Here is a 15,473-nt window from a genome sequence, read left to right on the forward strand (position 1 = left end):
AGCATTTTTGTTTACAAAAGAAAGACGTGGGCACTTAGTTCCAGATTTGCAACAAACTAGCGCAGTGCGGTGCTGCACGAAAATCAGCAGCGCTGTGTCAGTTTTGAAAAGCAGGGATGCGCTGTATTTGCAAGAATACAGCACACCCCTGTGTTTCCCCCTGTGTCTGCACTAATTTTAGGTACCAGTGCCAAAACAGGCATCCTTGCACCATAGTGCAAGAGTGTCTGCGCTGAGGGATTGATTGTTTATGTGCAGGAAGGTAAGGTGTCCCTCCCTGCAAATAAAGAATCTACAAAGGATGTTTGGCATTTCTATGTGTGCTGTATAATGTAGCACACATAGAAGTACCAAACGTAATTTTTGAATATTGTTTATGTGCAGGAAGGGACAACTTCCTGCACATAAACAATATTCATGGTGGTGTTGCTCTTTCTATATGTGCTGCAGAATACAGCACACATAGAAAAAGCAAAAATGAGAAATGAAAGCATTTCTCCTTGTTGCGCCATGCTAATGCCACCCCTAGGGTGGCATCAGTTTTTGGCACTGCCACAGATTTACAGATTCTTGTAAATCTGGGGAAGCGTCAAAAGGAATGGGTGTTGCGGTGGAACGCCCACAACAACACCCATTATACACCCCTCTGCTGCAGAAAACTGCATTGGGACATATATACATGGTGGTGTAAAGCCACAAAAAGTGGCTTAGCGCCGCCTTGTAAATATGCGTAATGCACAGCGCCACTGGAGCGTCACAAACATGACCCATAGCTTTTTCAGAGATGCGATAAAAGACTGGCATTTTGTCAAAATGGTCTATTCTGTAACATTTTGTAGTCAGGCCTTTTTATGCTGGCCTCTTACAACTCAAACCTTATCTTCAGACTTCTTTTCAGAACACTCTTTTTGAGGTTGAGCTTACCTCTGCTAATGCAACCTATTCAACAGGTTCACTATTTTTGTAACCCATGGTGTTCATTATGGATTTTTTGGGGGACAGCAGGGGGACATGCACAGAGTCACTCAACTGCTATAACGTACCCCTGTCAAAAGCCAGATATGTTGGATTTATCAGTGTTTATTTTGTTTTAGAGATAAACCACAAGTTCTAGAATTGAAAGAATAAAGCAGCTCTGTATACACTCCTCACACCCACTTGCAACAATAGTGATGTGCCTGGAGGGAAAGAGTTGGGTGAACACTTCTAACTATAAGTAATGCCATACCTCCAAGTGTGCATTAAAAAGGATGTAAAAAGTAATCTCAAAGTTCTGTGACCTACTCAGGGCACTCTTCCTGCAGCGTGCGTCTGTATGGTAGTAGCTGAACTCCTCAATGACTTGCAGTTTTCTTCAGTTTTACAGTTGAGGGTACATCAACAGTCACACTTTCAATTGAAAACAAGCATTTGAAATGCAATCGGTCTTGCGTTTGCTCTAGTTAAAGCTATTACTGTTGTAAACTCGTAACCAGACTTTTCTTTCCACATAAACTGAACGGCCACCATGAGCGCAAAGCAGACCCACAAAAGGAAACAGAAGTTCGCTCGCAGTGAAACGTATCGGCAAAAGTGCAATTATCCAGTAACTGGCAAAAGTTGGTCAATTATCCATGTAACCGGCAAAAGTGCAATTATCCATGTAACAGGGTAGATGTCATGCAAAACGCTCGATTACTGCCCAGCGAGATTGCGCTGCCTACGAAATAAAGAGAAAAAGTAGTCCAGAAACCATGCTGAAAACATGGAGCCTTGTATGTTTTCAGTAGTTGGCTGGTGCGCACGAGGAGGGGTAAACACTGGAAAAGGCATGACGTATGCATGCCTTTCACTCATTAAATCAAGCAAATTTTAAAAGGCAAGCCCACAAACGAACTAAACTGATGGGCATGACATGGGCATGGTGAAAAGCCCACAGAGATATTACACCAGGGACAAAGTGCTTTGCACGCTCGACCCTAAAAAGGATTGTTTTGATTTACCTAAAGTGTATGAACACGTGTGGGTACATTGGCAAAAAATTTGGCAGTCGCTTGGTGTGGGCAAGTTTTTAATCTGTAAGCCAATAATAATGCAGAACCACGCAGGGGAAAAAGTTAAGTGTGGGTAGGGGGACTTAAAAAAAGTTGTTTCCAATTGTAGCTTCCCTAGGGAATTTTGCTTACACATATTGCCAAAACTGCTGAACATGTTGTTGGAAAGTAGCCTCTTTCTAGCATGGTTACCCCCATTTTTGGCCTGTTTGTGAGTGTGTGTCAGTGTGTTTTTACTGTGTCACTGGGGTCCTGCTAGCCAGGACTCCAGTGCTCATAGATAAAAACCTATATGTCAGTGTGTTTTGCCTGTCTCACTGGGATCCTGCTAGCCAGGACCGCAGTGCTCATAGTTTGTGGCCTAATGTGTATGCCTGTGTAGTGCCTAACTCTGTCACTGAGGCTCTGCTAACCAGAACCTCAGTGCGTATGCTCTCTCTGCTTTTAAATGTGTCACTGCAGGCCAGTGACTACATTTACCAATTTCAATTAGCATACTGGACCCCCTTATAAGTCCCTAGTATACAGTACCTAGGTGCCTAGGGCATTGGGGTTCCAGGAAATCCATATGGGCTGCAGCATTTCTTTTGCCACCCAAACGGAGCTCAGACAAACCCTTGCACAGGCCTGCCATTGCAGCCTGCGTGAAATAACGCACACATTATTTCACAGCCATTTTCACTGCACTTAAGTAACTTATAAGTCACCAATATGTCTAACCTTCACTTGCTGAAGATTAGGTGCAAAGTTACTAAGTGTGAGGGCACCCTTGCACTATCAAAGGTGCCCCCACATAGTTCAGGGCCATTTCCCAGGACTTTGTGAGTGCGGGGACACCATTACACGTGTGCACTACATATAGGTCAATACCTATATGTAGCTTCACAATGGTAACTCCGTATATGGCCATATAACATGTCTAGTATCATGGAATTGTCCCCCCATTACACATCTGGTATTGGGGAGCCAATTCCATGCATCCTGGGGGCTCCACCATGGATCCCAATCCTCCTCACAGACAGGGTTCTTCCCTCCTGGCGTCTGGGCAGCCCAGTCCCAGAAAGGCAGAACAAAGCATTTCCTCTGAGAGCAGGGTGTTACACTCTCTCCCTTTGGAAATAGGTGTTACAGGCTGGGGACGGGTAGCCTCCCCAGCCTCTGGAAATGCTTTGAAGGGCACAGATGGTGCCCTCCTTGCATAAACCAGTCTACACCAGTTCAGGGACCCCTTCTCCCCTTCTCTGGCGGGAAACTGGACAAAGGAAAGGGGAGTGACCACTCCCCTGTCCATCACCACCCCAAGGGTGGAGCCCAGAGCTCCTCCAGTGTGTCCCAGACCTCAGCCATCTTGCTTTGCAAGGTGTGGGGGCATTCAGTGGCCAGTGCCAGCAGGTAACGTCAGAGACCCCTCCTGATAGGTCCTTAGCTGATAAAGTAGCCAATGCCCCTCTCAGGGCTATTTAGTTTCTCTCCTCTGGGTTCTCTTCAGATTCTGCTTGCAAGTTTCCTTCAGGAATCCTCTGCAATAACTTCAGACTCTTCTGACCTCGGATCAGCCGCAGCCTGCTCCAAGAAACACTGCAACACAGTGTCTACTAGAGACACTTTTCTTCAGTAACCTCAGCTCAAAGTCAGTAACTGCAACCGTTTCCACGGTGTGCATGCTCTGAGGACTCCCTGTCTTCATCCTGCACCAGACGGACTGAAGAAATCTCCCTTGGAGTGACAGAGTCACTCCCCTGCTCCAAGCAGGCACCTTTCAAGGCGACAACCGGTACCCAGGGACTCCTCTCACAGCGACGAGTGTGCTCCTAAGGACACAGAGGGTGGACATCATCGCCATAGACTGTCCTGAGGTCCTGCTAGCGCAATTTGGAGGAGGTAAGACCTTGCCTTCCCCGAGAACGACGGTACCCCTGTGTATTGTGTCTTCTTCGCCACCTGAGGCCTCTGTGAACTCTTTACAAAATCCCTTCGTGCACAGCCTGGTCCAGGTCACCAGTACTCCACACTGCGACACTCAACTCGCTGAGTTGTTCTCCTGCAGCGTGGGACATTTTTTTGTTGTGCTGCATCAACCGCGATTTGCACCTCCTTTGAACCCGGATCCTGTGTCTTCTGGGGGTGCTGGCTGGCATCCTTAGGGCTTTCTTCATCCTCACACAGAGTTGAGGCCCCCAGGTCCCTCCTGGGTCCATCCAGCGCCATTTTGATGAAAAACCCACTTTTGTCGTAGCCAAGGCTTGTTGGCGCCTTCCAACACGAAATCTCGTCTGCGACGATCTTTACGCCGTGGGACATCTTTTGCATCACGCAGGAACCCACTGGCATCTTCCTAGGGTGCATTTCTACAGTCTTGGACCAGCTGGGGACTCTTCTTATGCACCCTATTCTAGGTTGGCAGGGGCTCCTGTCCTTCCTGGAACTTCTTTTGACTTCTGGACTTGGTACCCTTCCTTTGCAAGTCTTCAGGTCCAGTAATCCAGCAGTTGTTCTTTGAAGACTTGGTTGGCTGCTGCAAAATCCAAAAAACGAGGTGTAGTGTGTCCTAAGGAAACTTGCAGTGCATTACTCCTACTTTTCTGGACTCTGGAGTGGGGTAATTTACTTACCTTTACTGTATTCTTACTCTCCCAGCGATTTTACACACACTACACTTGTCTAGGGGGGGAATTCGTGATTCACATTTCACTTTTTTAGTATATGGTTTGTGTTGCCCCAGACCTTTTTTCTCCCATTGCGTTCCATGGGGTTTCCTTCTGTTTGCATTGTTCTGTGACTATTTACTTGTCTAATTTTGGTGTCTAGTGTATATATTGTGTATAATACGTACCACCAGAAGGAGCATTGTCTCTAAGATATTTTTGGTACTGTGTCACCTAAATAAATACCTTTATTTTTTATAACACTGAGTATTGTCTTTTCATGTGTACAAGTACTGTCTAACATTAAGTTGTATTGCATGAGCTTTGCATGTCTCCTAGTTCAGCCTAAGCTGCTCTGCTGTAGCTACCTCTATCAGCATAAGCTGTTAGAACACCACTACTTCACTAATAAGGGATACCTGGACATGGTATAAGGTGTAAGTACTCAAGGTACCCACTACAAACCAGGCCAGCCTCCTACACGTTTACATCAGACTTGTCATGAAAGTAGAACTTCATTCACCATGCTTTTATTGGTCTGGAGTAAATGCTATGAGCTTTGAACTCCAGCCTCCTTGCTTTCTGCTCAGGTGTCATTACACCAATAGTGTATATTTGTATACTATTTATTACTAGCTGAATATACAGTGGAATACCAGGAACCCAAATGGGACCTTCACTAGCAAGATTAGGTAAATAAACGTGCATGCTTTCAAACGTTTGTTGTGTGCGTGCATGCGGGCGAGAGTGGTTGTTGAGTGGGTGCATATATGCCTGTTTTTGTGAGCAGTGTGTGTGAAAGAAAGAGTGTGTGACAGGTAGTGAGTGCCAGTGAGTGATATTTAATGTCAGGAAGTAAGTATGAGTATGAATGAGTGAGTTAGATAAAGAGTGGCCCGCTGAGATTGAATAATGAGCGTGGGCAGTGAGTGAGAAAGAGAATTAGAGGGAGTGAATAAAACAGAATGAGAGTCAATGATAATGAGTGAGACCGAGTCAGTGTGAGTATATGTAAGAGTGAGAGTGAATGAGAGAAAGTGAATGAGAGTAAGAATGAATGTGAGTGAGAATATGTTGTTATGCTTGCAAGTTATCCATTGGGCCTGGCATACTCAAGGTAATTCTTTTTATGTGGGGCACCTGAGGATAAATGCTTGCACTGGCGTGCCACACCCTGAAAGGAATGGCATATTTAATGAGTGTCTTTTCAGGGCCCATTGTCTCCAGCAAGTGTATGTGAAAATTGTGATTTAAAATGCAATGTTAAGATACAATTCTTCCAAAATCATCTCAGTGGAAAGGACTCTTCGTCCCCCCCCCCCCACATTCTCTAGGAGAATTTGGAACTTACTCCGGCCACTCATTAAAATAATGAATAAATCATTTGGCATAACATGTTGGCATCCTAATATCGGAGATATAAAAATGGACATATGTCTGTGTTATATTATTCATGCAGTTTATCTGTGTTAATTATTCAGATGTCATCAGTCTTATGCTCATGTGATATCACTTTCTGGGAAGACTGAGGGTCGAATGATGTCACCTCCTATGATGACATTAAGTTCAAAAGGTGTATGACGTTACCGCCACTACCGCTGGCATTTTGACAAAACGTCATCAGTGCAATTTTAGCAGTCCGATCTCAAGACATATTATTTATGAATTGTAGTAATACAAATTATGGACGTAATTCACCATGAACACAAAAACTGGACTTCTGCATAGGAGTGAATAAGCCTGATGCACGCAATCAGTAGTTTTATACGAAAATCGGTTTACACAAGAAGATGTTCCCCTATTATGTGCACTATTATAAGTGAATAACGTTACGAATAGGGAGAGAAAAATACAAATAATAGTGTAGGATGGGAGGTGACAAAACCAATGGCAGCCTGTGATCAAACAGGGAGAAGGGGAAAGACTGGCAAACCTCACACACATACGCCTATCTACATGCAAATTACTCACGCCCATGCATTCATAATCATGAACCTATACACCCACAATTCACAAGCACATAAACACACACATATACACACACACACATTCATAGCACATACGCAGAAATGCAGATACATTCATACATACAAGCATGCACACATACACACCAAACATTAAAGAAAACAACTTACTACTAGCTGCAGGAGTTATCTCAGGAGTCAGGAGGGAAGACTTCTGGAGGGTTGGGACTGCTGCCTCCTCTCATTGGCTGATCTCATAGAGTGGGATGGAAATCAGTGATAATTGCTGACCCCACCCCATCTGTAACAAGGTGTCACTGATTGACACTCAGGCTGGGAACGTAGGGCTTAAAACTAAAGTGGCCAGATAGGCTAAGTTCAGCTCAGGCAGCCAAGCGCCTGCGCATTTAGCACATGCATAGCACCTGACTGACTGACCTGAATATAGAAAGTGTGGGGGCGGGAGTGTTGGAGGGGGAGGTGTCCGCCTTTAAAGATAGACTGATGCTGCACAATACAGGCATTTTTTCACATCCACAGGTCTTATTTTGCACTGCTTGTAGCACAAGTAGAACAGTTGTTTATTTCTGGAAGTACTGGTGGCAGTAAAGTATAGAGCAAAATAAATATGTTTTAACCTTTTAAGCTGTTATATTTTTGAGGCTAGAGGAAACATACTAACATATCATGTTCTGCGGGGTTAGACACCACATGAATTAGCTGAATTTGAAGTTTTAGCATGACTGATCGAAAGCATAACTTTGCCTTCCCTTACTGTAAAGTTCTACCTTGAATTCAAGGTTAATTTTGGTTAGGCATGCTTTTATTTCACGTTTATTTCACGAATGTTAATTTCTGTGATTGTTTGCAAGTTATGTTATTTATTCTTTCTTTGCTTTCCAAAGTGTGGATCCAAATGACCAGAAAAAAACTGCATGTTATGACATTGATGTAGAAGTTGATGACCCATTAAAAGCCCAGATGAGTAGTTTCCTTGCCTCAACAACGAATCAACAGGAAATAGCTTCTCTGGATGTGAAGGTTTGATTTATTTGTAAATTTTTTGCATAATTTTAAATGCTTCGGTTAATCATTTTGGAATTGAGTAGTTGCATAGTAAGCAATTTATGCAATTTATAGTGAGGCTTCATATTGGTTTACTATAGGCAAATAACCACTAACATTTGTGAATCCAAATAAGAAATATATTATAGCCCTCGTCTGTCCTTATTAAGTTCTGACGTTATTATTTCCAACTTCACCGTTTTCATTTCTCCTGCCACAGCATATCAGCAGTCTCTTCCTCCACGTTGGTTCATATTTGCAGCATGAAGTTCGGAGAAATAATTCACAACAGTTAGTTCCTGAAAGCTTTGTTTTAGCAGCAGTATTTATTTTTTTAATTCACATTTATACCTAGATTCTCTCATAACCTTTGTGGCCACTGCATTAGGGATCCCAAAGATCATTTATAAAGATGGATATTCCCAATAGCTGTGTTGGAAATGGCCCTTTTTGCAGTCGCCCCCATACATTTTTGCCTTCCTCCTCCTTGTCTTCTGACCTAGTTGCTGTTGGCTTTAAGACTGTGTGCACTTTACCACTGCTAACCAGTGCTAATGTGCTTGTGCTCTCTCCTTAAAATGCAGTAACATTGGTTATCCACAATTGGCATATTTAATTTACTTATAAGTCCCTAGTAAAGTGCACTATGTGTGTCCAGGGCCTGTACATTAAATGCCACCAGTGGGCCTGCAGCACTGATTGGGCCATCCACGACAGAAGCCCTGTAACCATGTCTTAGGCCTGCCACTGTAGAGCCTGCGTGTGCAGTTCTAAACTGCCATTTCGACCTGGCAAGTGTACCCACTAGCCAGGCCTAAACCTTCCTTCTTATGACATATATCATCCCTAACGTAGGCCCCAGTTAGCCCCAAGTGCAGTGTATTTAAAAGGTAGGACATATACTTTTAAGTTTAACATGTACTTGTAGTGAAAAACTATTATATTTGTTTTCAGTACTGCAAGGCCCTTCACTCCCATAGGTTAACAATGGGGTTACCTTTAAGAAGTCTTTAACCCCTTTGCTGCCAGGTCTTTTCCCCCTCAGGTGCCAGGCCTTTTTTTTGGCCATTTAGGGCAGTTCGCACTTAAGCCCTCATAATGTTTTGTCCACATAAGCTACCCATGCCAAATGTGCGTCCTTTTTTTCCAACACCCTAGGGATTCTAGAGGTACCCAGAGTTTGTGGGTTCCCCTGGAAAAGACCAAGAAAGTATTAAAAATACAGCGACATTTTCGTTTTTTTTAAAATGAGAAGAAGAAAGGGCTACAGAAGAAGGCTTCAGTTTTTTTTCCCTGAAAATGGCATCAACAAAGGGTTTGCGGTGCTAAATTCACCATCTTCCCAGCTTTCTGGAACAGGCAGACTTGATTCAGAAAACCACATTTTTCAACACAATTTTGGCATTTTACTGGGACATACCCCATTTTTACTATTTTTTGTGCTTTTAGGCTCCTTTCAGTTAGTGACAGAAATGGGTGTGAAATCAATACTGGATCCTGGAAAGCTAAACATTTCTGTAAAGTAGACAAAAGTCTGGATTCAGCACGGGGTCATTTGTGTAGATCCTACAAGATTTCCCTACAGAAAATAACAGCTGAAATAAAAATATATTGAAATTGAGGTGAAAAAAAACAGGCATTTTTCTCCACGTTTTACTTTGTAACTTTTTCCTGTTATGTCAGATTTTCAAAAGCAATATACCGTTATGTCTGCTGGACTCCTCTGGTTGCGGGGATATATAGGGGTTGTAGGTTCATCAAGAACCCTAGGTACCCAGAGCCAATAAATGAGCTGCACCTTGTAATGGGTTTTCATTGTATACCGGGTATACAGCAATTCATTTGGTCACATATAAAGAATGAAAAATAGGTATCAAGGAAACCTTTGTATTTCCAAAATGGGCACAAGATAAGGTGTTGAGAAGCAGTAGTTATTTGCACATCTCTGAATTCTGGGGTCCCCATTCTAGCATGTGAATTGCAGGGCATTTCTCAAATAGTCGTCTTTTTTACACACTGTCTTACATTTGGAAGGCAAAAATGTAGAGAAAGACAACGGACAATAACACTTGCTCTTCTATCCTGTGTTCCCCCAAGTTTCCCGATAAAAAGGCCTAGTGCCTGTGGCAGGAAACACAACATGGACACATCACATTTTTACATTGAAATCTGACTTGTTTTTTGGAAAGTGCCTAGCTGTGGTTTTTGGCCTTTTAGCTCAGCCGGCACCTAGGGAAGCCTAGCAAACCTATACATTTTTTAATACTAGACACCTAGAGAAATTCAGAATGGGGTGACTTGCGGGGCTCTCACCAGGTTCTGTTACCTAGAATCCTTTGCAAACGTCAGAATTTGGAAAAAAACACTTTTTCCTCACATGTTGGTGCTGCAAAGTTTTAGAATCTGAAGGGGGCCACAAACTTCATTCTACCCAGCGTTCCCCCAGGTCTCCCGATAAAAATGGTACCTCACTTGTGTGGGTAGGCCTAGTGTCCGCTAGAGGAAATGCCCCAAAACACTATGTGGACACATCAAAATGAGCAAATACAAAACTACCTGGTTTTGGGGCGGGGGCATCTGTGTTTTTGGTCCTGGGCTCAGCAGCCATCGAGGGAAACCTACCAAACCCAAACATTTCTGAAAACTAGACACCAAAGGGAGTCCGGGGAGGTGTGACTTGCATGGATTCCCCAGTGTTTTCTTACCCAGAATCCTCAGCAAACCTCAAATGTAGCTAAAAAATCACATTGTTCCCACATTTCTGTGTGGGATCTCCTCACCAGGACAAATGTCCTACCACCCAACATTCCCCTTTGTCTCCTGGTAAAAATTATACTTCAATTGTGTAGGTGGGCCAAGTGCCTGTGACAGGAAAGAGACAAAAACATGTCCAAAATGAGGGGGAACTAAAGCAGGTCCAAAAGGGCAGTTTGAAAAAAAACGTTTTTAGGCTGACAAGTGGGGCAGAATTTTTATCAGTGTAGATGTGACAATGCTGGGTGGTAGGAATTTTGTGGATTCCTGCAGATTCTGGAAGATTAAATCACAAAAATGTGGGAAAAGTGTGTGATTTCCAGCAACGTTGGAGGTTTGCAGGGCATTGTGGGTAAGAAAATAGTGCAGGGTGCATGTGAAGCACACCACCCTGGACTCACCCAAATGTTTACTTTTCATATGTTTCTAGGTCTCGTAGATTTTTTCTAGATGACAGCGTCACAAAGTCCAAAAAGTGCAGCCCTCACCATTCCAAGTGGGACGATTTTGAGAGTTAGACAAGCTCTCATGGTCCAAATGTAAAACCATAACACAAAATAATCAAATGTCCTCTTGCTTGCCATGGGATAAGATGTTTTAGTGTGCGAGGGAAGAGCTGAAAGACTGTTACCCCCTTCAGTTGGGGTGGAGGCATAACCATTCCCATACTAGTTGATAGCCACCAGCCCACAATCTTTTTTTTTTTAAATTCTCTGGCATCTGGTAGGTTTTCTGTAAATCCCATAAGTAGCGACCCCTGCCCAAGGGGCTGCTCCCCCAAACAAAACACACACACACATACCAATCCTTGGTGACTAAGTGGTTTCTGCCGCCCCACCCGGGGGCAAATCAGCCTAATAGAAATAGGCCTAAAATAAATTTGCCCCCCAGGGGAGCGACCCTTGCCTAAGGTGTCACTCCCCATCTGTAAAAAAATAAAAATCCCTGGTGCCTAGTGGTTTCTGCCTCCCTTGGGGGCAGATCAGCCTAATTTAAATAAGTTGATCTGCCCTCAAGGGGAGCAGAAATGGCCTAAAATAAATTTGTCCCCCCAGGGGAGCGGCCCTTGCCTAAGGGGTCGCACTCCTTGTGTGAAATTGACTAAAAAAAAAAAACTGGTGTCTAGTGGCTCCTGCCCTTCTGGGGGCAGATCGGCCTAATTAAAATAAGCCAAGGCCTAGTAGAATATTGCCCCCCCAGGGGAGCGGCCCTTGCCAAAGGGGCCGCTCCCCTTATACACACACAAAAAAAAAAAAGAAACTCCCTGGACGTTTGGGCTACAGAAATGCTCATAGAGGCAGGAAAGGCCTTTTGTTTCCTTTCTTGTCTCTGCCTACCCCCACCTCCCGGTCGGATTCTCTTCCAGTCGTGCTGGAAGCTGAGTTTACAGCACAATGGGAAGTGACTTCTGATGAGGTTGCTGACTTCATCAGACATCACTGGGGGGTGGAGGAGGCCGATGTGGAAGTGATTCCCCTTCCATCCCTGATGGGGGGGGTGTGGGTGAGAGGTAGCGCTCCCTGTGGGCCGCGTGCAGGACGAGCTGGTATCGTGCTCTGCACACAGCAACAGTGGCCGAGGGCGAGACCAGTTCATCCAGGGCATCTTAGTGGTTAAGTGGAACTTCCAATTGGGGAAAGCTAGAAATGTGGAATTTGGTGTCTCTGGACAATTTAAAATGACAACTCATGGTGAAGTTGGATTTTAAATTGTAAGTCTGAAAATGGCACTTTTGGAATGTTGGCATTTTCTCACTTTAGCCATTCTGTGCCTCTGCCTGTCTCTGAATACACACCTGGGGTTGGTGTCAGCTGGGCTTGCTGCATTCTCTCTAGACACACAGACACAATGGGAGCTTGGGTGTGACTTATTGGGCCTTAATGGGCCATTAACTGGCTTGATGGGGGGCAGAGCTTAGCATTGCCTCGCTTACACCTGAATAGGGCTGAGCCTCTCCCCACACAAAGGGCTGCATAACCCCCTGTAGAGTGTCTGGAGCCAGGGAAGGAAGGGACTTTGTGACCTTTAAAGGCCTCTTTGAAGTCTCCCCCACTTCAAAGGTACGTTTTGGTATAAGTACTGGACCCCCATGCCCACCAAATCAGAACTCTACTAGAACCAACACTCTGCCAAGAAGAGGGACTGGTGTATGGCGAGGAGGGACTGCCACTCTGCAACTGCTTTACTGTGTTGGCCTGCTGTGTGCTGCCTCTTGCCTGCAGGAAAAAGGACTGGATCTGTTCTCTACATCCTGGAACCCAAGATCCTCTGAGGGCTGGTTGGCTTGCCCCCTGTTCTCTGCAGTCTCATGGACACCAAAGACTGTCTGCAACTCTCCAATTGCTGCTGGACTCTGCCATCTGTGAGTCCTATCCTTGCCTAAGGTGCCCCCTCCAGTCTTCGACCTCAGAAGTGGGTTCTGAAGCTGAGTTCTGCAAAAAAAAACAATGCATCATGCCCTCGATGTTGATGCTTTGCTTCATCAAAGGTATTGTTTTGGTGGACCTGGTGTGGGTTCTGTAGCTGGCCTACCCTCCAACCTTAAATAACCTTTAGACTGCTAGTGACTTCTAATCACTGTTTTCACATTTAATCTTTACAAATTCATATCTTAACTTCTACTTATTGGATTTATGTTGTTTGGTCTTGTTTTGCTCAGATAAATATTCTCTATTTTTCTAAACTGGTGTAAAGTCCTTTTTGTTGTGTTTTCACGTTGTTACTGTAATTTAAGTGTGGCAAAAATACTTTACACAGTGCCTCTTAAGTTAAGCCTGACTACTCTGAGCCCAGCTACCAGAGGGTGAGCACAGGTTAATTTAGGTTGGTTATCTGACTTACCCTGACTAAGAGTGGTCCCTACGTGGACAGGGTGCAAACCCCTGACAACTAAAGACCCAATTCTAACACTGTGTAATTAGTATGGTTACATTAGTTGACAACAGGAGTGACACTTTATTTGTTAACCACTTCGAACATGTTGACCAAAGAAACCACAATTGTTTGTCAAAAAAGGCAGATTACCAGCTTCTCTAGCAATGAATTGAGTTGCTAAGGCCTGAACACTACTTAAAACATGTTCCTATGCGCTTCTGTCAGTTGTGTTATATATGGAAAAAAATGGAAGCCTCTGACCAAATATAGACTTTAGTTGATTTGCTTTATTAATCTCCCTTCAAAGATTTCAGGTATTGGAATGTGACGTAACTTCTTTCACAAGAATTCTCCTCATATTTTATTCACTTTGGATCAGAGAGGTAACAGTGCACTCAAAAGATTCTAAAGTGATGGAGTCAGTATTGATGTACAAGATACTTTCATCTTGGGGCAACCATCATGTAACACCCAATCCTCTGCAACATTAGTCAACAGAAATCCATTTAGTTCACTAGAAATTCATAACTTCAATTGTGTCACAAATACATACACCAATTCAATGAGACACTAAGTTGTGTGAGCCTGGTGGTTCTTCCTGCACTATCTGCCCTTCTATGCCATGGATGTCAGGCTGATGTGCGGTGGGCTTTATTCCCCTAATTAACTTATATATTCAATATTTAATGTGTGGTAAAGCAATACACAACTAGTGTTCTTTTCATCAGCTTTTGGAGTGTGCATATTGTTGAGCCATGGCCAGTGGAGATTTGCATTGTGACAGTGCTGCGATAGGGGAGGGGTATTTTTGTGGAATCATTTATTTCCTTACATAGCATCCACGTGTATATGCCTATACATTTCTTTTTGCTCTTTATAGTTTGTTGTCTTTTGATACTTGTCGCCCCCACAGCTAAATTACAGTGAGTCCAAAGGAATGTGTAAATAAAGAAGAAATATATAACACCTGAAAAAACTCCATGAGACACTTGTGTAAGTACCTCAAAGTATAAAGCATCAGGTGAACACAAATCACCTGAAAAACGAAAGAACCAACGCCATCACATCCTCAGAATGCCACCACAGGAGGAATGACATACAGAATTAGCATCTCCTTATTGAAGATTATACATCAAATTTGAGAAACGATCCTCAACTAGGCTTGACCTTTTCCATGTAGTATCACATCACACCACATATACCCTGTTGAAAATGGCCCTTTTTGTAGGGTTATCCACAAACATTTTGGCTTCTGATCTTCTGTTTTTGATCCTGTGCTGAATTTTGTTTTTGCTGGCTTTAGGACTCTGGGTACCTTACCACTGCTGACGGTGCTAAAGTGCAAGTGCTGTCTGTCTAAATTGTATTGGTAATTGATTTATATATGATTATCACATTTGATTTATTAGTACATCTCTAGTATAGTGCACCCGGTGTGCCCAGGGCCTGTAAATCAAATGCTACCAGTGGGCCTGAAGCACTGATTGTGCCACCCATAATGGTAACCCTTCAAACATGTCTCAGGCCTGCCATTGCAGCGTCTTTGTGTGCAGTTTTAAGCTGCCATTTTGGCCTGGCAAGTCCACTCACTTGCCAAGTTCCTACCTTCCCTTTTTCTCTATGTAGATCACCCCAAGGTAGGCCTAAGGCAGCTCAATGAGTAGTGTGCAGTGTATCTACAAGGTAGGACATGTACTGGTGTGTTTTACATGTCCTGATAGTGAAACACTGCTAAATTCATTTTTCACTATTGCAAAGGCTATCTCTCATATAGGGTAAATTGGGGATTGCATTTAAATATCTTTGAGGTGTAATTTCACATTGGGGAAAAAATACATCGTTTGGTGATGTTGGTTTTTGAATTGTAGGATTGAAAATGCCACTTGTAGAGAATGGACATTTTCTTGCTTAACTATTCTGTGCCTCTCCCTGTCTGCTGAATGCACGTCTGGGTCACAATAACAGTTCGGCTGTTTGTGTATTCGCTCTAAACAGTCACACAAAGGGAGCTGAGGTGTGGTCTGCATATCCTGATGGGTCTTCCTGGGCTAGAGTGGTAGGGGAGGTGACACTTACACCTGAATACGGCTGTGTCTGTCCTCACATCAAACAGTCTCCAACCCCTTGGAGTGTGTCTG

The 15,473-nt window shown here is 43.7% G+C and overlaps 1 protein-coding gene across 1 annotated transcript in view; it reads left to right on the top strand.

The window, feature by feature from the left end:
- SMARCD2 (SWI/SNF related BAF chromatin remodeling complex subunit D2) overlaps nt 1-15,473 on the top strand; it is a 631,810-nt gene that overhangs the window by 403,662 nt on the left and 212,675 nt on the right. Inside the window, exon 10 of the mRNA XM_069238057.1 lies at nt 7,548-7,683. Coding sequence (XP_069094158.1) covers nt 7,548-7,683 — 136 coding nt within the window. The remainder of the gene's footprint in view (nt 1-7,547; nt 7,684-15,473) is intronic.

The sequence above is a fragment of the Pleurodeles waltl genome, chromosome 6, assembly GCF_031143425.1.
Source record: "Pleurodeles waltl isolate 20211129_DDA chromosome 6, aPleWal1.hap1.20221129, whole genome shotgun sequence".
Classification (NCBI taxonomy): Eukaryota; Metazoa; Chordata; class Amphibia; order Caudata; family Salamandridae; genus Pleurodeles; species Pleurodeles waltl.